The sequence below is a fragment of the Canis lupus genome, chromosome 19 (assembly GCF_003254725.2).
Source record: "Canis lupus dingo isolate Sandy chromosome 19, ASM325472v2, whole genome shotgun sequence".
NCBI lineage: Eukaryota > Metazoa > Chordata > Mammalia > Carnivora > Canidae > Canis > Canis lupus.
Genome location: NC_064261.1, coordinates 40,706,104 through 40,731,391, shown reverse-complemented (window position 1 = coordinate 40,731,391; position 25,288 = coordinate 40,706,104). Strand labels below are relative to the sequence as shown.

General features: G+C 37.8%; 1 protein-coding gene across 1 annotated transcript in view; it reads right to left on the bottom strand.

Moving 5' to 3' along the window:
• The window catches only part of THSD7B (thrombospondin type 1 domain containing 7B), a 735,307-nt gene that overhangs the window by 466,438 nt on the left and 243,581 nt on the right, over positions 1-25,288 (bottom strand). The window contains exons 5-6 of the mRNA XM_025430666.3: positions 23,978-24,133; positions 12,605-12,802 (exon numbers count right to left, since the gene is read on the bottom strand). Of these exons, the coding sequence (XP_025286451.1) occupies positions 12,605-12,802; positions 23,978-24,133 (354 nt within the window). The remainder of the gene's footprint in view (positions 1-12,604; positions 12,803-23,977; positions 24,134-25,288) is intronic.

The window sequence follows — 25,288 nt, the reverse complement described above, 5'->3', positions numbered from 1 at the left end:
GTACAGTATAAAGAACCTAACTTTCACATCTTTTAAGGATATGACAATGAGTCTTATGGGGAAGAGTATTATAATCTGACACACTATAGGTAGTTGATATCTCAGCAATAAATGTTTCTGTAAAAATTCTGTAGGCTGTCAATAGTACATGCTCAAGGGACACAGCCCTCCTCTTAATCCAGGAAATGATTTCAGAATATCTTGCCTAATATTTTTGTCTCTCAACTGCACTTGTGCTAAATATTGGGTGGAGATGATTTTGAGATTGTGTTCCTGCCAATTTCCTTAAAGAACAGGGTTCTACTTATCTCAATAAACATACTCCTGTATGCTACACTATTCTTCCAAAGAATAAGTCAAGCTTCTCCCTCACATCACTCTTCCACACCCACTGGAACAGGTTAGAAAGTAAAAAATCTCATTTATTAATCAGGGAACTGACTGGCCTTTCTTAATAAATAAATTTCCTATTTTCCTGAAATCTAAAATTTTAACTTATAACATGATTTTTTTTCATTCACTTTTAGTTGCAATCCATTCAAAATATACTATAAATTTCTCCACCTTAATTTTTCTTATTTAAATTAACTAATTAATTAAAGTTCATTATTTAATTAAACATAACATTTTCTTGATTACTTTGGGAAGACTAGGCATCTCCTTGCCTCTGTTTCCCATCAGGAGAAATCCTCCTAGTGGTAACTGAAAATATGTGGGCCATTCTGGGCTGACACAATGACTAGAGGGCACAACTGGCATTTTATGGGAGAAAGTCAGGGATGCTAAATATCCTTAAGTGCAGGAAAATCAAGAACAATATAGAACTACCCTGTCCAAAATGACAGCAGAGGACCTTCAGAGCTACCCTCTCTTGAAGAACAGTGTGGAGATTTTTACCACAATAATCCTGAAAGAAGGTCTCTAGCCTCCATGTAAAATGCTTTTAGTGCAGTGAGCTCATTACTCTCATCACCATTGCTAAAGCAGCTAAAATGGAACATGTATTCACATAGTAACCTAAAATTTGTCATGGTTTAATTTCAACCTGTTTGCCTTCTAGAGTAATATGCCCCAGGAAAATCATGTCCTCTTCTCAGTGAATCACTATTTCAGTTTATTTTGATAAACTTTCATGAAATAATAAGGACCACTTTGGTTTATAGAATGTTGCTTGCTTTTTACTCCTTCAACTTCACAAATTCCTTCTACTTCACAATATAGTGTTATTAGCAATTCAGTTACTGCTTCCCTGTAGGAATACCTCTACCCTGAAGGAATGAAAAACTAGTTGTCTCTCAGGAGCTGTTTCTCACCGTCTCCTTTGTGATTTCACCTATCTTCTTTTTTAGAGAATCTGCTTCTTTCTCTACTTCTAATCCAATCTGATGAATGAATTCTATGCCACTTAGCTGCCTGAATATGATCAAGATTAGAACTAAAGTTGCCAGGGAAAACCAGATAAGTACTAAATATCTGGCTCAAATACATTTTGTCATGCCAGAAGGAAACATGTGTGGGCTATATGTTTTCATTGTACCTGATGATCTCTCCCTTGCTGTTGGCTCAGATCAAAGAAAAAAGGTGCAAGATGCTTAATGCGTAGTCAGGAATGGGTTTCGTCTTGTGGACATACATCAGTCAGCTGGCAGCAGCTGCCTTGAGTGCAGCATGGAGAGTGAATCTTAGACTACGTCTCATTTAACAAAAACTAATAAAAGCTATTGCAAGAGTCTGAGACATGGCAATGCCAATGTTGCTGGTACCTATGCTATGCATTTGCTAACACCAATAAAGTAGAAGAAGCACTGGTTTGGAGTCCTAGGTCTGAAATGCAAAATTCTAGTGTTATTATTTACTAGTTGACTGAACTATCAACATCTCTGGGCTACAACATCCTCATCAATAAATTTGTAATAATAATAATAATAATAATAATAATAATAATAATAATGTATCCCAACTGGGCTGTTGTATAAACGAACTGAAATGACTCTTTTAAGTTCTATAAATATTTATTTAGTACAACTTAGTATCCCAGACACTCTGGCATCATGACAAGAATAAAACCACAGATGAGTCAAGGTCACTGCCCTTGAAAAACTGAGAGTCAAAAGGCGAAAAAAAAAAGACAAGTAAGCAGATAATCTCAATATAAAGTGGTAAAGACATTAATAATTGAACCACAAAGTGTTATGAGAATGTAGAAGACAGGCATTCCATCAATGACTTCTGCAGCTGATAAAAACTCTGATAGAAACTGGCTTTTACAATGGGGAACTCTATGATCCTATGTAACAGCCAGTGCTGAGATTGTTGATTCATAGGCTCAACAATGTCTTCTAGGACCCATCATGTATTTATATCTTAGAGAAAGCAATGCTTTCATCCAGAAGTCACAGAATCTGTAGATCTTACAATGGAATGGATCATGGCAGCAACTCAAACAATACCCTTTATTTTCATGTCCCTTTTCTCACATCTCACTGATTCAGATGGATTCAACCTGGCATGTTTCTGAACTGATCATCAGTCAGGAAATAGAATTATCATGATTGACTGTGACAGATACTCTGAAGTGGGTGGTAACCATAATGTTCACTTCAGAGTCTAGATCAGCTTACCAGAGGTGGGGTGGTAGTGAAGGGATGGTTTTTTAAAGGACATCAATCCAAATTTTCAAAGAATGAGTAAAATTAGCTAAAATAAGAGGATGAACATCTCAGGCAGAGGAACAATGTAACTAGAGGAAAATTATCACAGAAATAACAGAGGTAAAAGTAGCACTTGGTATGAGCTATGGATTTCCTATATGCTTGTGGACTGAAATCTACCTCTGGAGTCAGAGAAGTATCATGGTCTTAAGACACCCCTAAATTAACATTCAACATTTTTTTACTTTAGTTGTGTTTCTTTGAAATAAAATATATGATTTCTCTAAACATTTTTTGATTTCTACTTCTTAGATATCTCTCTGTGGGAAATGATCAAGTTCTTTGGGTATAGCCGACACTCCACTCAGTAACTATGGAATTGACAGCACAGCAGAAAGGATTACACACTATGAATTCTTAACTTGGATTAACTAATTACTTAGATACAGTTTATGTACAAATTATTTTAATTTAGAAATTCCAAAAATTCTTAACTATAAAGTCTAAGTAAAATTTTCTTCTAACCTAAATAAAATTCTCTTCTAATGGATTTTTGCATGGGATAGATAGGCCTTTCCAGGAGAGATTTATTTCATTATATTCTCTTGAAAATACTCAAATGGACACAGCACAGGTAAACCTCCAATTGCATTCTGAATCTAGTCATATTGGCTTTCCTATCAGTGAAAACTACTCCATCAGATGAGAAATGTTTTAATCCAGGTTCCTTACTTTTTCCTGTATCAACATAGAATGAAAAGTGGGGAGATGTTATATCAGGAGTTACCAGCCAAAGGCCACATGAAACAACCAAATACCACTTTAAAATGCATTTCAGAATAAGAAAACAAACTTATATCCCTGTGACTAATTCTAACTAATCTCTATTAGTAACACTACTGGAATGCACAATGGAATAGGGAAAACTCAAAGCATGCCCAAAAAGTTCAAAGTAATGGCCAGGGTGACAATCTCACATTAATTCCCACTGTAAGGTCGGGTTGACTATTTAATCGCATGAACTATATTTTGGAGTTTCAGTACAATCTGTGGTTTGTTTTGCTTTTCGAATCATATGGTCTGGGAACAGAACATACATAGCTCAGTAAGAATTTCAGAAGACACAGAAAAAGGGAAAGCCTTTCTATGAGACACACAAGTACACTGAGGAAGCAATTTCCTTTAAGGTATTCCCAAATAATAAAATCGGAAAAATCAGACTATAGTTAACAGGATTGTGATGTTAATACAGTCACTTCCTTAGGAATTTTGGTAACAGAGAAAAAAGAAAAAAGCTGCACATACATTGCAATATGTGGGTATGTAACAAGGTGGAAAGAGGAAGTAATTCAAAATACAATACCTGTTTATTGACAGACAATGTACAGTAAATATATTTAAGCTGCATTGCAGTTCCTCTCTCTTTAGCATTTAAATTGATTCACCATTTACATCTACTCTCCACCTTCCTGGTAAACATGGATGGGGAAACTCTGATTAGAACAAGCCTCTATTTTTCTCTTTGGATTCCCTCATTGCCAAGCATTATTAAAATTTCACCTTTAATTTCACTGCAAGACATCTAAATGAAAGGGAATGCAGAAGTTGGCTACGGGAACTCTCAAATTTAATCTCCTTTGCAGTCCGATTCCTGTAGCGTGAATAGCAGCCTGATCTTATTGGCACTTTCAACTGCAAAGTCAGGTTCATTTCAAAATTTAATACAACGTATTTGTCATCACCACACTTCCCTCAGTAAGGACACTGACACCAAACTGCTACTGGTTGGTGGTCTGAAAAAGATAGGTTGCTGAAAATGAAAATTCTCTCCTCTAAACCTAAATAACTCATCTCACATATTATGTGTCTTCTGTTTCTGCAAGAGTACACTATTGCTTTCCACAATTTGATCTTTTAGTAATCCATCTAGGTAACAATAAAGAAATAAAAGAATATTTACTCACTGCTTGCTTCTGGAAAGACAGTAATATATTTCACAGATTTCAAAAATAACTTCCCCAGCAGGAAACAAGAAACAACAGATTAGAATCAATATTTCTGTTGATTCTAAGTATAAGACGTATTTGTCACTGCTGTAGCCTACTTCTGTTATACACTAACGTTGTGAGGCTGTCCAAAGGCCCCCTTCTGCCTAGAACAGTGTTTCTCAAATTGCAATCTCTAGACCAGCACCATCAGCATCACCTGGGAACTTGTTAGAAATACAAATCCTTGAGCCTCATCCCAGACCTACTGAATCTGGAGTAAAGGAATTCCGTGTGTGTGTGTGTGTGTGTGTGTGTGTGTGTGTGTGTGTGTAAGTGAAGCAAAGTTGACACACAATGTTACATTAGTTTCAGGTGTACAACATAGTGATTTGACAAATTGATTAGTTATGCTATGCTCATCACAAATGTAGCTACCATTAGTCATTATACAACAGTATTAAAATACCAGTGACTAAAAAAAAAAAAAAAAAAATACCAGTGACTATATTCCCTATGCTGTACCTTTCACCCCCACGACTTATTCATCCCATAACTGCATAACTGGAAACCTGTACTTCCCATTCCCTTTCATCCATTTTGGATCCTCCCACCCCATCCCCTCTGGCAACCATCAGTTTGTTCTCAGTATTTATAGGTCTGTTTCTGTTTGTTTTTTTTATTTCCACATATAAATAAAATTATATGGCATTGTTTTTTTTTCTGCCTGACTTATTTTGCTTAACATATTAGGTCCATCCATGCTGTTGCAAATAGCAAGATCTCATTCTTCTTTATGGTTGAGTAATAGTCCATTGCATATATATACCACATCCTCTTTATCCATTCATCTGTTGATAGACACTTGGGTTGCCTCCATATTTTGCTTATTGTAAGTAATATAGCTATAAACATAGGGATGCATGTATCTTTTCAAATTAGTGCTTTTGTTGACTTTGGACAAATAGTAGTAGAATTACTGAATCCTATAGTATCTCTATTTTTTAATTTTTTGAGAAACCTCCATACTGTTTTCCACAGTGGCTATATCAATTTACATCTCCACCAACAGTGCACAAGGGTTCCCTTTTCTCCAGATCCTCACCAACACTTGTTATTTCCTGTCTTTTTGTTACTAGCCATGCTGACAAGTGTAAGGTGATATAAGGTGATAACATATTGTGGTATTGATTTGCATTTCTCTGATGACTAGTCTTTCTATAATCCCATGGGTTATTTTAACACTGTAGTTTTTCAATCATCTAAAACAAAAGAGATAGTGCAACATGTTCCCCAAACACCTCAGGCCCAATTTTCCTACACAAATAATTCCTTTAACATTTTTTCTTGTTTTTATTAAGAAATATTGCAATTTTTTTGTTTCTTATTCAGAAATATTCCAATACATTCTGGAATACACTACAAAATGAAAACATGAACAACCTAGCTAGCCCTTCCCCTAGAGTCATAAATTATTTCAATTGTTAGAAAATAAGACTCAAGAGGATGGTATAAGTTACCAGCATTGCCTAAATGGGAAAGAAATGGGATTCAATAATGCTTTTTATGCTTTCAAAGGGGAGGACAGAGCAGTATATTAAAGCCTGTCAGATATTACCAAATAATTGTAAATAGTGAGGGTAGTTTAGGGGCGCCTGGGTGGCTCAGTTGGTTAGGCATCCAACTCTTGGTTTCAGCTCAGATTGTGATCTCAGGCTTGTGAGATCAAGCCCTGTGCTGGGCTCTGTATTCAGTACAGAGTCTGCTTATCCCTCTCCCTCTGCTCCTCCTCCCTACTCTCTCTCTCTCTAAAATAAAATCTTTCAAAAATATAGGGATGGTTGTTCCAAGTACTGAATGAGCTCTCATGAGCGGCACCATCATTTCTTTCTTGAAAGCTGTTTAAATATTATCATCAATATGGTATGATTGTAATTGGATCCTCTATCTTCTATAGGAATGGATCCACGAAATACCTTTGCGGGCATCCTTGTCTCAGTTTGAGTCATACCACAACCAAACTCTGTGATAGAGTCTTAGGCAAATATTTATTGGGGAGTAATGCCAGAGAACCAGTGCAAGAATGGAGGATATGACAGGGAAAGAAGGCTGAGAGAGGGTCTGTGATCAAATCAGTCACCTTGATGATTAAACGGAGCTTCCTCTCCCTGGGAGCTCTAGGAAATAGCACAGAACTTGCATCTCAAGGTTACCCCATCTGAGGGGCAAGGGAGCTGATATTTATACAACTCTCAATCATTGGTTGAAGGCTGCTCCCTGGGATTCTCAATTCCCTAGCATTTCTGACTGCATATGTGGGCAGAGAAATTCCTCAAGCAAAGAGAGTCAGGTGATGTCAGCTGGAATTTGGGGGGGGGGGGGGGCGATATGCACAGAAATGGTAAATGGCCAAGCAGACCTGAGCAAGAAATGACAGTGCATGCTATGTCTGACTATTTCAAAAAGGCTGTCTCTGGATTTGCCCTGCTAATATAAAATGCATGTCCAAATTTATTCCCCTCTCCTTTGATCCCTCTGACTCCTAGCAATGCAGTTTTAAAATTCCCAAACCTTATGCAAAGTGCAGTGTTTCCCTGTGTGTGTGTCTTTCTCAAAATAGAAACAGTATAAGAAAATAAGCTACCCTCTTGTAACTTAAAAAAGAAAATCTATATTACTATTATCCCTTCCAAAATGCACATCTTTAATCCAGATAACTTATGTCCACCAAGGTGCCATTGCTCAAAACTTTTAGAAAATTTTTGTTTGAAATTTATTTTGAGGCTCTGTGTTCTCTGTGGTGGTTCTAATTTGTAGAGTCACTTTAACAGGTTGATTGACTGCAGACTGTACTTGTGTGGCAAAGAAATACTTCACTAATAATTTATTCCTTGTTCTTCCTAAAATATAAGAGAGTAAATATTGTGCTAAAATAAGAGTTAGAAAGTCTTATAAGAAAAAAGAAATACAGAGGAGAAGTAAAGCAGCACTTGTTGACCAAAATGAGATACAGCATGAGCAAAGGGCTTAGAAAATATGTCTTGAAAACACAAAGGGAGTTCTATTTAGAATTCTGGTGAGTCACAAAATATTCTGATAAATAACTTCCTATCTGAATAGAGTTTGACCACCTTCTCAAAGGTGACCTAAAGGACATTTCTTGAAATTTAAAGATTAAAAAAATAAATAAAGCTTCCATTCCAATCAGATTTACAAACATTAGAAAAATTGCAATCTACCCCAGTTAAATGATTATTCTAGCATGCTTTCTACCAATTAAAGTCCTCCTACGGGTACTTACAAGCACATGCTTACAAGAACACGCCATTTTATCCAAGATTAAATATCATATTTTTGGATTCTTCAAGGTTAATGATGCAAGGCAAAAAACTCACAGAAAAATGCCTCCGAAATGTAAAGCAAAGTAACCTTAATGATGGGAAATCTTCCCTCAACTTTCTGTGCAAATATATACATCATTTACGGAAAATATTTGTGTGGGTAAAATCTAGTGCAACTGAAAAATAAGTATCCCTGTATGCAAGGGGGCATTCTAGTAACACTGGAGAACCCTAGCTCCATGTACCTGTCAACATGTGTTCTTCTTGATATATTGTATCCTCCTGCATTACCCTAAAATGGGTATTTGCTTTCTATAAGTACAGAATGTACACAGCATTACCTCTGAATAAAGATGTTTGCTGAAATATACAGACTTTTTTTTTTTTCTCCAGATAACCTAGTCAGCAAATTATGGAGCAAAGCAGGTGATGAGTACTCACAGTCTGACTGTCACAATAAGTAGCCTGGTTTTTATCCAATGACCCTGTGGTATCATCTGTCCACTTTGCATTATGGAGACATGAAAAATGATAAATAGAGGCCACTCGCCAGCCACTGGGAATGCTGTCCAGTGCCCTGGCATTATGGGGATTTTCCCAACCTGCTCTGGGAAGATGTCACATAGTGATAAACTTTCATCAACCACCAGTGAAACCCAGCAACAATGAACTAGTTACATGTTTGAGAAATAAAGTTTAAAACACAGTGAATTCACTTGATAATCTAAAGGAGAAATAGGTTGGGTATGCACTCTGCATCACACTCCATTTGCTTTCAAATGCCCTCTGACATGGAGGAAACCTGCTTGTCGATGAGACAAGAAAAAACTATGTATGTTCTATACTCAGTAGAAGTCTATTGACTCAGACTAATGATAGATACTATGCAGAGGAAAGCAATCAAAGCCCACTGACCATTCAAAGTGGTAGTAATCAGATTCCAAATCAGAATACTCATTGTTTCTATTATACTATTCATGTAATCTATTATATATAATCTAATTTTTTTCCTAAAATGAATATTACTGACCCATTGTTTGCTGCAATCACAAGCCAGGTGAGCAATAGGAACTTTATTAAGAGTGAACAGTATCACTAATAAATCAAAGTAGAGAATGGGTCAAAACATACCTTCTACAGAGATAGCTGTAGAAATTCATTAATGACTACTTAGATCTTTGATTACATTCTTAAACTAACCCACAAGGTTTGCACATCTCAAATTGCTATTTATAGTTACTGGTTTCAATGTGGCAGACTTTGTGTATTTTGAAAGGTTGTAAGCTAATGATTTATTATTTTTTAAAGATTTTATTTATTCATTTGAGAGAGAGAGAAAAAAAAACACACGAGTGCGGGGTGGGGGTGAGAAGGAGAAGCAGACATATATTTATTTACCTAAGAGTAAGTTACCTTTGCACATTATAGCAGGCCTTAAGCCTGATGAGATTTCATGTAAGTTTTTGTTTTTAACCAAAATGAAGATATTACTTTTGGTCATATGCACTTAACTTTAAATAAATTCTGAAATAAAGGGCGTACAAAACAATAAATTCAGGGTGGTAAAAAGAAAACTATCAAATGTTATAAGAAAAAAATCACAGCTGACTTAAGTTTATTTCAACCTTTTTCTTTCTCTCTAAGCATTTAAATGAGTGTCAACAGTTGTGTCAATTCCTGTAGATATAGAAAGACTATAATAGGTGGAGAGTCAAAGAGGAGCATTTCTCTGCTAAACTTCTGTCATAAATCACCCAGAATTTCATAGAAGCTGAATTGCAAGATGTGCAACCAGACCACATTTTTAATTTCTCACTGGACAAAAGATGGCTTCAGCTACCAGGAGGCCAGCCTGTTCTTGTAAGCATGACCATGGCTGATACCCCACAAATGATTAGGGAGCCCATTCAAGTATGTAAAAACCACAAAGACTTCATGAAACCGATATAAGCCAGTAGTAATTTCTATTTCTCCCCATAGAAATTGAGAGGCTAGGTCAATGTTGAAAATTAGCCATTTCATAGGAATAAGCAAAAAAACAAAAAACAAGAAACAAAAACAAGAAACAAAACAAACAAACAAAAAACAAAAAAACCAAAAACCAAAAACCCTCTAGAAGTGCTATACAATGGTAACATTGTAACAGGAAGTATATGTTGGGGGAGGAAGGGCAGTTTCCCCACAGCACGCCACAGAATTCTCCAACACCAGTTGGGTGTCCTAATATTCAATTCTGCCCCTACCTACAAATAGCATCAGATTCCACAAGTAAAAGGCTCAGTCCAACAAGACTGCCCTGCACTTCAGAGGCCAAATGCAAGCCCAGGTAGGCTATGCTTTTAACCAACCAGCTACAGACTGGAGGTTCCAACAACACCGTCCAACTCAGGATGCCAATTGCAAGTCCAGATTGTTACCTGCACTTCAGACCAATAGGCTATAAATCAGAGGTTCTCACAACTCCCTCCCTGGCTTTAATTAATTTTTCAGAGTGGCTCACAGAATTCAGGAAGCCTGTTTTACTTACTAGATGACCCATTTCTTGTGAAAGGATATAATTCAGGAACAGCCAGATGGAAGAGATGCATAGGATGAAGTACAGGGAAAAGGCATAGGGTTTCTACCCACCATTCTCCCCGAATCTCTGTGATGAGTGACAACACACCTTTTTTTCTGAGTCACAACGCACCCATTTCATCTTTCTGGAAGCAATTTCAGGAACTGAGGGCAAGAGGCCAAATGTAATCAAAGACGCTCCCATTGTTCTTATTGCTCAGGAAGTACCAAGAGTTTTAACAGCTCTGTGCCAGAAATGGGGAGAATATGTATTTCTAATTATAGATCACCATATAACACCTGCAATACGATAGAAGGCACAGAACAAATTGTGAAAAACTCCTCAGCCCTATATACATAATCTATCATGACAAGCCTCTAATACCTGCTGTGAGATGACAAAGTCTGGCAGTCATTTGTCTTTGGGACTCAACCAAAGGATCTTCTTGTTTCTTATTTCCTCAGCAGGAGGTTGGGAGGAAGAAGTAGTATGGTTATTCTAATACTCATTATTATTTCCATATTATGTAAGAATGTTCTTTGCACAATTCCCCCAGGGCAGAGTAATAAATGTGCATTATAGTGAAACAAGCTTATAGCATATTTTGAATGGTTATGTGCCAGACACCTCATTAATACTTTTATATAACCAATTTAACTCTCTCAATCTGAGAGTGAGAGGTAGGTTTTATCAATCAATTTTCAAACTGAAGGAAAGGATGCCTCCACAAGTTAATTAATTTTCCTGAGATGGTCTAGCATGTGAGGAGCAGACCTGAAATTCCAACCTGGCTAAGTGCAGAATCCAGGTTTGAACCTCTAAACTACTCTTCCTGAATTCAAAGAAAAGCAATATAAACATGATCTTATTTGCCTCTGTTAATAAATTGTACATACATTACCACAATCCAAAAATTATCAGTAATATTAGAAGCCATTATTAGCTGTAACTACTCAAAAAGGTTGCAGTTAATATAATGTGTTGTTGGCCTCTATTTAATTAAACAAATACCTTTCATTAGATAACTGATTGCATTGGCTTGATAAAGTGTACATCTGTCTAATCATGGCAGTGGTTAAAAAAAAGAAAGTAGATAAAAAAAGAGGAAAGAAAGAAGAGGGAAGAGGGAAAGAAAGAAGGAAAAAAGAGTGAGGAAAGGATAGGGAGAGAGTCAAAGGAGAAAGAAAGAAAAAGGGGTTGTGGGAGACAGGAAGGAGAGAAACAAGGAAACCACTGCTGAATGTCAATCCCATGTGGGAGCAAATAGCCACTCTGAACCCACTTTGTAATTTCCTTCTATATACTTCATAAGTCAAAACATTTCACTCCACACACCAAGAGCATTATAAATGGGATTAATAGACATAGTCAATATTCTTCCAAGAGATGGATTTTTTTTCTAAACTATGGGATAAGGTTTAAAAATGTCACTTTTTTCATTTCCATGTGACTTGCATATTTTCTAAATCACCTTTCATTTCAAACAACTATTGTACTAGAAACTTGGCAATGAAGGAAAGATGCCACTGTTAATGGTTTTGTAAAGCTTGACAATTTATATTTTAAAAATGGTTCCTTAGAAATATCAGTATTATGTCTAGAACTGATACTAGTTGAATGCTATATAAATGAAAAGATTTAGTATTTTTTTTCCTTAGGAAAGAACTGCAGCCTTGAAATCTTTACAAACTATAGTATTTATTAATAATATATAAAAGCATGTTGCATATCGACCTCGAAAAAGGCAAATAAAACTTCTTTGGTATTGATAAGTTGAAGACTACCCAAAGGAATTCCGAATGCTCTATCTTGATAGATTGAAAATTGCAGAGAAATTTCTAGGTTCACTATATTGCATTTAGGCATAATCCTATAGTTTTCTTTTGCAGTATGTGGCCTCATATTAAGTTAAGGCAGCTTACTTTACAGCAGTGTGGCATCTGACTTAAACATAAATATTCAAAGATAGAAAAGTTGTGTTCTTCTTCCTTGGGAAATTGACCTGTTAGAGAGCAGTGACATGACATAGGGCAGATATCACTTAACAACACATGTTGCTTTGCCTCATACCTTGGTCATTCTGGCAGATGGCCTTCAGGACGCGATGCCCCAGGCCACATTTTCCATGATCAGGGATACAAATCCCTTCGGATACCAGCCATCGGTAACACATCGGATCCTCGCAAGGGATAGACTCCACCAAATGAGGGCAGTGGCCTGCAGACCCTGTGGATTCCATGAGGACATGACGCCGTCTCATTCTAAATCCTGAAAAGAAAAAAAACCAAAAATTTCACAGTATTCCATTTTTATCCAACAGGAAAAAAGCAGCAACAGCTAGAAGAGAGATGAAACTTTCATTTCATGCTCTATAGTTCTAAAAGGTGTATTATTTTAAGGCGTTCTCCTTTATAGGAAAAGGAAGGAATAGACGAAAAGAAAGGGAAAGAAAATGGACAAGAACTAGAGGAGGAAAGCTGTCCTTCAAGACTGAACAACCTTGGAGAGGCCACACATAATCAAACCAAGTAGTAAGTAGCATGTTGTCCAACAGAATCAATAAACCAGCAGAAATAAATGAAGACTCTCAGAAATAGCCAAAACACAGATAAATCCACTTTTTTTTTCTGTTGTTTTTCACATTCTGGTTACTCCACATTGAGTTGAAATGTGGAGTACAACTGTATTAGATGTACATGTGTACATCTGGCATACCCCTGGTAACTAAGAAATTTGTGCACTGAGGTTTCTAAGTCAGCCTGCCCTGTGAATATAGCACCTCTTTGGACCACATTCCCCACCTTGGCTTGACATGGGTCTCTAGACTGTTAATCAGTTTAAAAAATATATATTGTGGGACTAGAGCCAAACACCCCACTATAAAAAGGATATAAATGGGCCTTACACGCTATAAGCTTACAGGGTGACAAACTCAGGCTACAAGAGACAAGCAGCTACAAATTGAGGAAAATGATTCAACCATACAACTGTAGGGAGTGTGGAGGTGTGTGGTGAAGTGGAGAATATGTGCTCGCTCCAAAAGAGGTGGCGATTCTACAGCTTCCATGGACTATTGCCATGAGGGAATATGGACCCTCTGTTAACAAACCTCATTTTTGACTAAGAAGATAGAAATCCAAGTTACATTTTGTTTCTATATGAAATCTCTGCATGTTTAACTAATTTATCTTTTTAAAAAACAAAGTAGCCTAAAAGAAAAGAAAAGTGACTGAGAACTAGATACAACCATTTGGTTTATGAGTTTTCAACCTCTGGCCCTGATGACATATCATTTCTGAAGGCTATGCCTGCCTTCCATGAATCTCATATTTTACTTCCAGTCTCTATCACACCAAATTCTGTTTACCAGCTTAATTCCTTCAATTCCTTTTATTTTTTTTTGTTTAAAATTTTATTTATTTATTCATGAGATACACAGAGACATACACAGAGGGAGAAGCAGGCTCCCTGCAGGGAACCCAATGTGGGACTTGATCCCGGAATCCCAGGATCATGACCTGAGCCAAAGGTAAACACTCAACCACACAGCCACCCAAGAGTACCTAGTTCCTTTTATTTTGAATGAAACCAATCTTATTGGGTGATAACATTTTAAGGAATTATTCACTTTTTTCCTTTAAGTAAGTTAAAAGAGACAGACAGGGGATGCCTGGGTGGCTCAGTGGTTGAGCCTCTGCCTTTGGCTCAGATCGTGATCTTAGAGCGCCATGATTGAGTCCCACATTGGGCTTCCCTTGAGGAGCCTGCTTCTCTCTCTGCATATGTCTCTGCCTCTCTCGTGAACAAATAAATAAATAAAATCTTTTTAAAAAAAACGGACAGACGACTATGACAGGAAAAAAAGAGAGTATGAGAACACTGAAGTCCCACCATGAAAGTTAGATACCCCACTACCTTTCCCACAAGAGGTGGGAAGAAGGAGAAGTTAGGGAGCATGTGAAGTCACAAAGCCAGGTATATATATCTCTCCCAGATTTCCCAAAGCCATGCCTATTTTCCCATCAATAGTAATTGAAATGAAAAGTTTACAAAGCTCAAGGTATAGTTGGCAAAAGACTGGCTCCTATAAAATTACACAGCCAAGGAAGGAGTTTGGAACTAATGGACACATGGTTTTAGGCCACAAGAGGGAGCTGAGCTTCCTTAGAATATTACAGGGCTGGACAAGTATTTTAGATAAAAATACTCAAGCACTTTATTTAGGTTTTCTTGCTCTAGGGCTCTAGGGTTAACCCATGAACTCCTTGTTTTTCCCTTTCTTCTTCTTTTTTTTTTTTTTTTTTTTTAAGAAAAGGAAAGGGAAGGAGGAGAAAGCAGGGGAGGAGGCAGAGGGAGAGGGAGAGGGAGAGAGAGAATCTTAAGGAGGCTCCACGCCCAGCACAGAGCCTGACATGGGGCTCCACCTCACAACCCTGAGATCATGACCTGAGCTGAAATACAGAGTTGGACACTTAACCGAATGAGCCACCCAGGCACCTCTGATCTCCTTTTAGAAGAGATTCTTCGATTTTTATACTGACAATCAGCCATGTAGGGGAAGGTATCATTCAGCCAATCAGAGACCACATTCATGATCATGGTATTGAAAATATTGAGGTCAGGGACAATTAAAATAATACATGGCTTCTGCCATACTTTATACCTACAAGTCTGTATCATTAATTAGTTAAAATCTGCAGAAAGGGGGACGCCTGGGTGGCTCAGCGGTTGAACGTCTGCCTTCGGTTCAGGATGTGATCCTGGAGTTCCAGGATTGAGTCCTACATGGGGGTCCCTGCATGGAGCTTGCTTCTCCTCCCTCTGCCTGTGTCTCTGACTCCCTCTGTGTCTCTGACTCCCTCTGTGTCTCTCATGAATAAATAAGTAAAATCTCTAAACAACAACAACAAAAAGCTGCAGAAGGGATCTACTGCCTTCCTGGGCCACCTTCAGAAAAGACACAGGAAACATACAAGGTTTCAACTGCACTTGATGGTCACCCAGCTACACTGAGCTCCAAGCTCTCATTGCCACACAGCTTGGGTTATGACCTCTATTCTTACGTGTCCATATGCTGCTTATTTACCATCTTATGTTTATGTTTGTTTAGTTTACACGTTTGAACAGGACATAGCATGGGTCTCCATGATTTATAAGGTTTGACAACTAAGAAACTTAGTCCTCTTTACTGAGGATTCTAGGTGTACTAGTACCTAGAACTTAAGGCCATTGAGGGGTATGTGAAGTTTCCCTCCATAAATCAAATTGCATCCATCTCACAATAAATCTATAGATTACACCTCCTTAGTCAATAAATTTGTCCAGTCTTTCATCTATGCTGCCCTTGTCCTGACTGTAACTAGGATCAAATCACAGCACAAGCTCAGCATAAAACAAAAACCTTGGAGCCTCTTGTTAGTGCTTAACCTTTAATCACACATTCATGTTCATGCCTGCAATAGACATCAGGCTTCCCCTGGGTGCTTCTGTTCCGAAAGATACATAACTGCCAAGTCCACAGTGTCTGGGGCCAGCCAACCACTTACCTTCATTTACCAAATTCCATATTAATAAGATAGCGTCATTCAGTAAACATTAACTGCCATATGTAGATCACTGTAATGTACTGTGGGAAGCCAAAGGAGGAACAGAAAACATAAATCTATTCTTCATGGAGCATACAGTCCAACAAAGGGAAAAGGTACATGTATTAATTAAATATCTACCTATCCCAAGATGGTGCCAGCCATTTTACTTACATTACCCCAAAATAATAAATCTTCAAAACTATTTTGTAAGTTGCCATTCACGTTTTATGCATGTGGAAACTAAGATCAGACGAGACTATATTACTGCTCCAGAGGCACGTTATTGATTAACTAGATATGTATGAAATTCAATCGAGGACTTTTTGAGTCATCACCTCTTCATAAGAAATAATTCAAGTCAGCTCCTCTGTGTGATGTATTCTAGCCCCACTTCATACAGTGAATCTGCAGGAACTGTGGATCATTTCCTTAAAATGAAAGTGTGCAGGCTGGAGAGTGGGATTTTAGGCACGACGCAGCAAGAATGAGTTTTAACAATCACTTAATGACTACAGATTCAATCCACCTTTAATGAAACTGGTATTTGCAGGATTTTTTTTTTTAATTTAATGAACCCAAAGTTTAGTGTATATTCTGCTGGCTTACAATATATTTTACTGAATTTTAGCAAAGAATGAATTGTGGATTGGGGAGAGAAAAGGGAAGAAGCACAAATGGCGGAAGATGGGCCAAAGTTTTTCAAATGAAATCATGGGAAAATTAAAGGAGACATAGGAGGTAAATGTAGGTTTGAGGCCATGTGCTTGTGGCCCCAAAGTGTCCATGTAAGCTTCTATGGAGCTATCCATGGGCAATACTGTGTCTCCACACTAATGCCACTTGAACAGGCCTGAAGCAGTAGCCAGCAGGTTGACCAAGGATGACAAAAGCTTATTCCATCTTAAGCATCTCATTGGTTCCTCATCTCTGGCAGCCCTAGAAATAGGGTAACAACTTTGTGCCACGAAACCTGAGCACATTGATTCCTGCAAGTCAACCACCATTCCTGCAAGAGTAGCACTTTACAGAATCATTATTAGTTTGCACCCCGCTGTGAATATAGAAAATAAGAAAAACTAATGTTAGGGCAATCTTGATCATGAGAACTCTCAACACTTAGAATGAGAAGTAGGCATGCAACCCCCCACATCCTAACACTACACAGACATAGAAAAATAGGGAAAAGAAAAAACTATCTCTTGGCATACACATTTTATATAACAAAGCAAAATTATTTTTATAGACCTCTCACTGAAAGTTGATCTATATAGCAGGCAAGAACAGAAAATGGAAATTTTCTCCCATTGTTGTTATATAAGATCTAAAATATACAGTATTGTCCTGCTTTGGTGTGTTATCTAAATTGATTTGTTTCAGAGCATAAAAGACTGTCTTTGTAAAGATATTCATGGCTTCCCAGTTTCAGGATGTCTTTTCTTTTCCTATGGGAATTTTTAGAACTTTAGATGTATGACTGGGGGTAAATACCTTACTGGGGGAATTAAGAAATCCCTGAAGTCCTACCACATAAGCAGTTACCTATTGTGACACTGTATTGAGAAGCCTCCATCAACTTGTTCTTTAAAACAACTTCTGTGGGCAAGGATGTCTTTCTGGAATATGTATGAAAAGGACAAGGATGTCATATAAATGAATGTCTCTGTATCAAAAAGAATTTTTAAAAATGTATTATATCTTTGTGTAGGGTTCACTCATCAGCAATTTTTTCAGGTTATTTCTCTTACATATATCTCTAATTATAACTCCCTAGGAGTGTATCAAAGATAAAGCAATGAATGATAAAACCTGATCCAATTTAAATTCTTCTGAAAGGCATCCTAGCTTCACTTGACAAGTACCAACCCGCTGAGTACTGTTCCCCTTGTCTGCCTATCAAAGACCTGGTGGAAAGTGTGAAGGCTGCGTACCACGGCTGATTTTCTAATGTACTCTGAATGGCTGACAGTCACAAACCTTACAGGATTTCTGATTGAAGGATGCCTGCCTTAGAATAACAGCCATATTATGATCATTTCTAGAGTAACTAATTTCTTCTGTTAGATGCACAAAATTAACTGCTTTCCCATCCTTTTCTTTTTTCTTTTTTTTTTTAATTTGAACAAAAGGAACATACCAAAGCAATAGCACAGTGACTGAGGAAAAGACTACTGAAGAGAAAAAAAGTAATTATCTCCAACTTTACACATTAATTTTCTTGCTGTTGTTTGCTGATATTTCCCTCAAATCCTCTATCTTCCAAATATATATATGAAATGCATATAGGAAGGTTCACTGCATTTCTTTAGGGTAGGGAATTCAAATGTGAAGCTTAACAGTTCAGTTTACATCCCAGAGTTTTGTGATGTTTAATGCATTAGCTCATGTATTGCAGCCTCTGTGGAATTCCAAATTGCATTTACGTTGTGCCAGTCAGCAGCGACTCTGGCAGCCCTCATGGTAGGACCGTGGGACAGACAGATTGAAAAGATCCCAGACCTCAGGCTCACAAGTCAGTAGAAATAACAAGAAGATTACTTACCATCATCATAACATGCTTGGACTCCTTGTAGGCACAGAATCACTTCCCTAGAGGGAAAACTCTATTCTTTATTTTTCCCAAGAGGGATTAGAGGCAGGTGGTCCTGGCAGATTTTAGAAAGACCTTAAAAATCAAAATTGTCTCTGCTCTGGGGAAGCATTTATAAAATACCTAACTTCCAGACCTGAATAACAATCATTGCTGTATACATGCTCTTCTGTTTGTGATTACTTAGTGCCTAGGGCAGGTGATTCAGCCTAAGTATGGGCCCTATAGAACAGAGACTGGTTCTCATCAATCCCAACATGACCCTTCACTCTGCAAGTAGCTGGGTGACAGTACTACCTTCACTACCTTCAGGTGAGTTCTTTTTTTTTTTTTTTTAAATATTTTATTTATTTATGACAGATACAGAGAGAGAGAGAGGCAGAGACACAGGCAGAGGGAGAAGCAGGCTCCATGCACCGGGAGCCCGATGTGGGATTCGATCCCGGGTCTCCAGGATCACGCCCTGGGGCAAAGGCAGGCACCAAACCGCTGAGCCACCCAGGGATCCCCCTTCAGGTGAGTTCTATCGTCTCCACCCTTTTCCTTCAGCTCCATAGGCTGTGCCTCTCTTGGAAAAATTTATTGTTTGAGGCAAAAAAACATTCCAGTTACCTGCTTCTCTCAAGCTATTCTTGGAACACCCTTCCTTTCTCACTCAACTGCAGTCCAAAGGTAGCACACTGGAGCTAAAACAAATCCCATGTCCCATGCCTTATCCTACATTGGTTCAATTATTGGCTCCCAAGACTAATGGGTTCCACTGGCCAATACGGTGCATGTGGGCAGAGGCCTTCTTTGCTAAGCTTGGCATTGGATTTGTGCCTTTATCCAAACTTCCTTAGGCTATGGAGGGAATCACTAAGGAAGCCCAGTATTTGAAGGAACACTGGACTAGGGAGATAGGAAGCCAGGTTCTTAGTGCTGGCTGGGCCACTATTAAATCCCTGTGGGATTTAAGACAAATTGGTTCACTTCTCCACACTTTAGTTTTGAAATATTATGAAGTGTCATACCTTGCTGAGCCTAAATGCTGATGCAAAGTTGGTATTAGTATACTTAGGGCTGCCAAAAGAGAAGACCACAGTGGGTGATGTAAGATAACAGAATTTTTTTTGGTCTCACAGTTCTGGAGAAATCAAAGGGTCTGTAGAGCCATGCTTCCTCTGAATGTGCTGGGGAAAGACTGCCCCCATCCTTTCCCTAGCTTCTGGTGGTTATTGGCAATCCTTCGCACTCCTTGGCTTATACACGTATCACTCTAATGTCTGCCTTTGCATAGCATTCTCCTCTGTGTATCTCTGTGTCCAAATCTCAGTCTTTGTGTAAGAACATCTGTCGTTAAAATAGGGCCTATCCTAATCCAATATGACCTCATCTTAACTTGAGTCCATCTGCAATAACCCTATTTCCCTATAAGGTCATATTCACATATACTAGGTGTTAGGAATGAAGATTTTTTTTTTTTTTTGAAGGATATAATTCAACTCACAACAGGTGACATCTAATGAATGATGGACCAGGGTGCATTTGCAAGAGTTGACTCATACAATACAGGAATAGGGGCTAATGAAGAAAAGGTTTGGCATTAAAGCATCTTGGGCCAAGGGGGCAAACAGAGGGGTCTGAAGGTTGTGAGACTCCCAGCTGAGTTCCACAGACCAGTTCAGAATTATGTGGAAAAGGAAGATTGAAAAGAAAAAAAAAAAAGTTGAAAGAGCACTTTTAACAAAGGGTTTTGTGGAAATTTGCTCAAGTGACAAAAATTACAACATAGAATGAAGAAGAAAGAATTCTCTGAATTACTGTAGAAATTCTGGCCCAGAACAAAGGGGATAAGCAATTAATAACCATCTATTAAGATTAACCTCAGCATTGCTTTTACTTCCCATAGTATCAGCACCTCATATTTCCCTGAGGAAGCCACCCGTCCCTGACTCTCAGTGGTGAGGCTTGCCTAGCCTTGTCCCTGCAGGGGTGGTCTCATGTAGGACTTGGCCAGAGTGGCTGGGTCAGGGTAGCACATGGTTAGCCAATCAGATTCAGTTCCAGGATTCTTCCTGGAAGTATTAAGAAAGACATTTCTTTCTACTTTATCTACATTCTAAAATCATAATTCTTTTTTCTTTTCGTAGTGAGAATCTTAAAGATTTAATCTCTTAGCAACTTTCAAGTATATAATACAGTATTGTTGATATCATGCTGCACATTGGATCCTCAAACTTACTTTATAACTGGAAGTTTGTAAACTTTGATCAATATCTCCCCATTTTTTCCCCACCATCCAGCCTCTGGCAACCAGTATTCTACTCTTTGTTACTATAATTCCAGGTTTTTTAGAATCTACATATAAGTGAGAACATACAATGTTTGTCTTTCTCTGTCTGACTTATTTTACTTTGTATAATATCCTCAAGTTTCATCCATGTTGTCACAATGGTAGCACTTCCTTTTTTTTATGGCTAAATAATATCCCTATAAATATATATGAGTGAGTGTATATATGTGTGTGTGTATATATCACATTTCCTTTATATATTTATGCATCAATAGTCACTTAGGTTGTTTCCACACCTTTACTATTGTGTGCTGCACTAGTACTATTTAACACTGCAAGGAACATGGGGATACAAACAATACATCTTAAAAATTCTTACCACAGGAAAAAGGTAACTATGTGAGGATGGATAGATGTGTAAACTAACCTTATTGTGGCAATTGTTTTGCTATATATATTTATATCAAATCAGTATGTCATATCCTTAAAATTACCTAATACCATATGTCAATTATATCTCAATAAAGCTAGACAAAATTAATTGACCATAAAAATAAGAGAGCTCCTTTATAACATACTATGTTGCTTTTATTACAATGTTTTGGAGAAAAAAAATTCCTCTACACAAAATGTACGTATCAATTTTGTGACATATTAATTCTAGAAAGCTAAAGTATAAAATGAATGTATCTAAGGATCAAGGAAACAAAAATTTTTTTAGCTTCATTCTCCAATTTCCAATTTGCAAACCATGCTGAAAGTTTAGATGAAATCGAAAGACTCTTCACAATCTGCCTTACTGAAATCCCAAATGGAATTTTATATACTTGAGTTGGGATTATTAGGATGAGATGGGGTGCCTTTTTTTTTTTTTTTTGCTCTATTTTAAATCAAAAGCCAATTGGATAAAATACTGTTAAATATTATACTGCCTCCAAAGAAACAAAAAAAAAATAATTATTTTACTGAAGCGATTTAGAGCATCTGGTACTGGACTTTTTGTTAACAAACTTTAAAAAATAGATATTTCAGATCAGAGTGCTTCTAAGAGTTACAGAAATTTTTGTTATCTATCAGTCAGGGGCATGAATAATCACTAAAAGACATTTGCTAACTAAACCTAAATCTACTAATGAGAAGTATACACAATAAAAGTTCAACAAAGAAAGGCAGACAGAGAAAGAGAAAGAGAGAGAACTTAGGAAGGAAAGAAGGAAGGAAGGAAGGAAGGAAGGAAGGAAGGAAGGAAGGAAGGAAGGAAGGAAGGAAGGAAGGAAGGAAGGAAGAAAAATTTAAAAAAATCAATAAATCAATGCTGAGCTCTTCTCCATGGAGAGGGCCTGCCTTAAACTAAACTGAATACAGAGAAAAGCAGAACTAAGAGATGGAGAAATACAAGACTGTAAATGGAAAGAGAAGAACAGAAGACTGTAGAAATAGAAGTCTGTAAAGAGAAAGAATGAGAGTGAGACTGCTGGCCTCTTGATATTTTTGGCTGCAGCCCTATCTTCCCTTCTATTTTTAGCCACATAAGCTACTAAATTTCCTTCTTTTGGCTTAATCCAGTTTGAATTGGGTTTCTGTTACTTATAACAAAAAGCTATAAAATAATATGAGGCCCCCTTGGCCTGGTTGGGTTCTACAACTTCAAAAGCAAAGGAAGGCAGCACTCAGAATAGCCAATGTACATGAGTATCCAGACCCACAGCCACAGTGGCTGCGGAAGCCAGAGTCCAATCTTCAGGGATTTTTTTAGACAACAATCTTAAATGGATTGGCTCAAACATAAGAAGGCTGGTTCTGATAACATGTAAGTCATCCTGGGGAGTCTCATATGCAACTACAGGAGACCTACAAGGTCCAATAATACATATGTAAACCACAAGACAACAACTTGTGGGTGTTAGCATTAATGGGAAATTATTTTTATTCATAAACTGAAGAGGCTTGAAGATATTCTGGATATAAGTCTAATAAAAAAGTAGCATGGGCGTCTCCACTGCACCCCTCCAGGTTCCAGAGATACAGATTTCTATTATTTGATAAAAGAGTTAAAATTAGCTTCTTCCTCCTCAATCTAGACTCAACACACATTCTCTTCTTCTGTCTTAGGACAAAGAGTCAGAGTAAAGAGAAAAGTCCAGGGCATGGGTGTGTGAACTTGGACATGCACATGTGTGCATGTGAGCAATCCAGGAATCACTGAAATGTGGATTTTCAAATGGACACAGAATTAAGCTGAGAGCATCAGCTTTGTAGCACAAAGCACTTGGCCACGTATTCTCTTTGGGTTAGGGCTTAGCAAACACAACCTAATTTCCAGAATGTTCTTGGAGCTCATTTCTCCTAGAAAAAGGAATACTTCTTTTCAGCATTTCTGTTGAAGGGAATATAGTATCAATACAAATTGAAAGGCCAATGAAAAAAAAAAGTCAAGGTGTCACCAAAAATGAACTTCTGAAGATGAAGATGTGTAAATAACAGCAAACTAATGGAAACAAGACTACAGAGGCCTACAGAATTAAACAAGCATATCAAATCTGAAGACCTCACTCTAAGCCCAAGGATATCAAAAAGTAAACAACACGCATAAATGCCCTTTGTGAAAAATCTGAAATAGAACATCAAGTTCGGCATGTGGAAATCTGAAAATAAATAGATGTGCAAAACAGTTGTTTCCTGATGTGATTACAGAAATCATGTCTCATTTCCTCAGAATAAGCATTATACATTTAAAACATGGCTATACCATATTGAGTAATAGTCACTTCACCAGCTATGAGCCTAACTTGAAGGTCAATCAAGGTCAGATTCTTGTTCCATGGAAATGTCCTCCACAGCCTCCCTAATAACTAAATGCTGTCAGGCTTGAGCTGGTTATCTACATTTTACAAACAAATATTGTCTTAAGCAGGCTTAATTGGCTACTTAGCTACCAGAATAATTGTGTGTACACTGGAAGTAAATGAAGCAGGCACAAATAAGACACTCACCTTTTCTCCCCTGAGGATCACGGCAGTTTTCATGGATGCACAGGCCCCAGTCTGACCAGGAAGATACGATACAGTCTGTAGAGCAAGGGATATTGCAGAGCTGAGAGGCTGAAGGGGCAGGTCCCAAACATAATGTCTTTTTCACAGGTCTAGAGACTAAAGGATAGGGAAAAAAAAAAAAAAAGGTCTATGTCACATTCTCTGGATACCCCTCGAATTATTGTCTATATTTGTATGCCTACCTTGCCCACAGTCAGCTTTCTGGTTAAAGGGTATAGACAAACAAAACATAAACACTCTCTAATACCTGTTGCTTAGCTCTACACTATTAGCATTTGGGGTGAGAAAAGGTTAGGGGAAAAAAAAAAGACAGCAACAAAGGGCATGCACCTGAGTTTCCTGTTTCACAGAGTATTCCCTGGGAATTCAAGAGAGGACTGGAAATACAGATACAAATTATCTAGAGTTATGATTCAAAAAAAATAAATGGCTTTGTAAAGTTTCAAGATGAGTCTATCTCAACTATATAAATGACTAGGTTGCTGCGAAAAAATCAAAATCGAAACCCTGAGGTGGGGTGTTTAGCATAACCAATCTACTGCTGCTACTCCCCTGAGGTGTGGAGCTCTCAAAGACACAGAAGAAAAATGGTTTTTAGAAAAGAAGAAAAATTTGGATCTGTGACTGCAGAATTAGCCCCTCAAAGTCAGTTTCATTAGTGAGGCTATCCAGAAGCACAAGGAATATCTGAGAAGCCATGGGGAGATGCCAAAGAGGGAGCTTTCCCACCCTTCCTGGTGCACCTGCACTCAGGGTACGCCCAGAACTGGGTCCCTTCAGGATACAGGGACCACCTGGCCATGAGTGGCACTCACCAAGTGCCTTCTCCATGCAGATTCACTCTGGGCACCATGAAAATACACAGATGAAGGAGAAGATGAGATTCTGACTCTTATGGAGATTATAACAGGATAGGAGTTAAGATAGAAATGACACAATAAAAGAAGAGCCAGATGCATAACTATGTTTGCACTGAGTGATCCTACACAAAAGTGGTTTGGGAGCAGTTCAGAGCTTGTGAGCAAACGGTTTAAGTTCAGACAGTCTTATCTTATGAACCGGCTTATACTCTTGTCTAAATATTTCCCATGTGTCATGTCTACCTTGTTAAGCAGATTAGAAGTGCTTCAAAGACAAAGATGGGTGTGACAGGATTGGGTGGTAAATCATACCATCTACTTTGCTTCTTTACTCTTTACATGGATGTCAGTTGTATCTGGCAAAGACGGCAATAAATCGCAGCTCTGACCA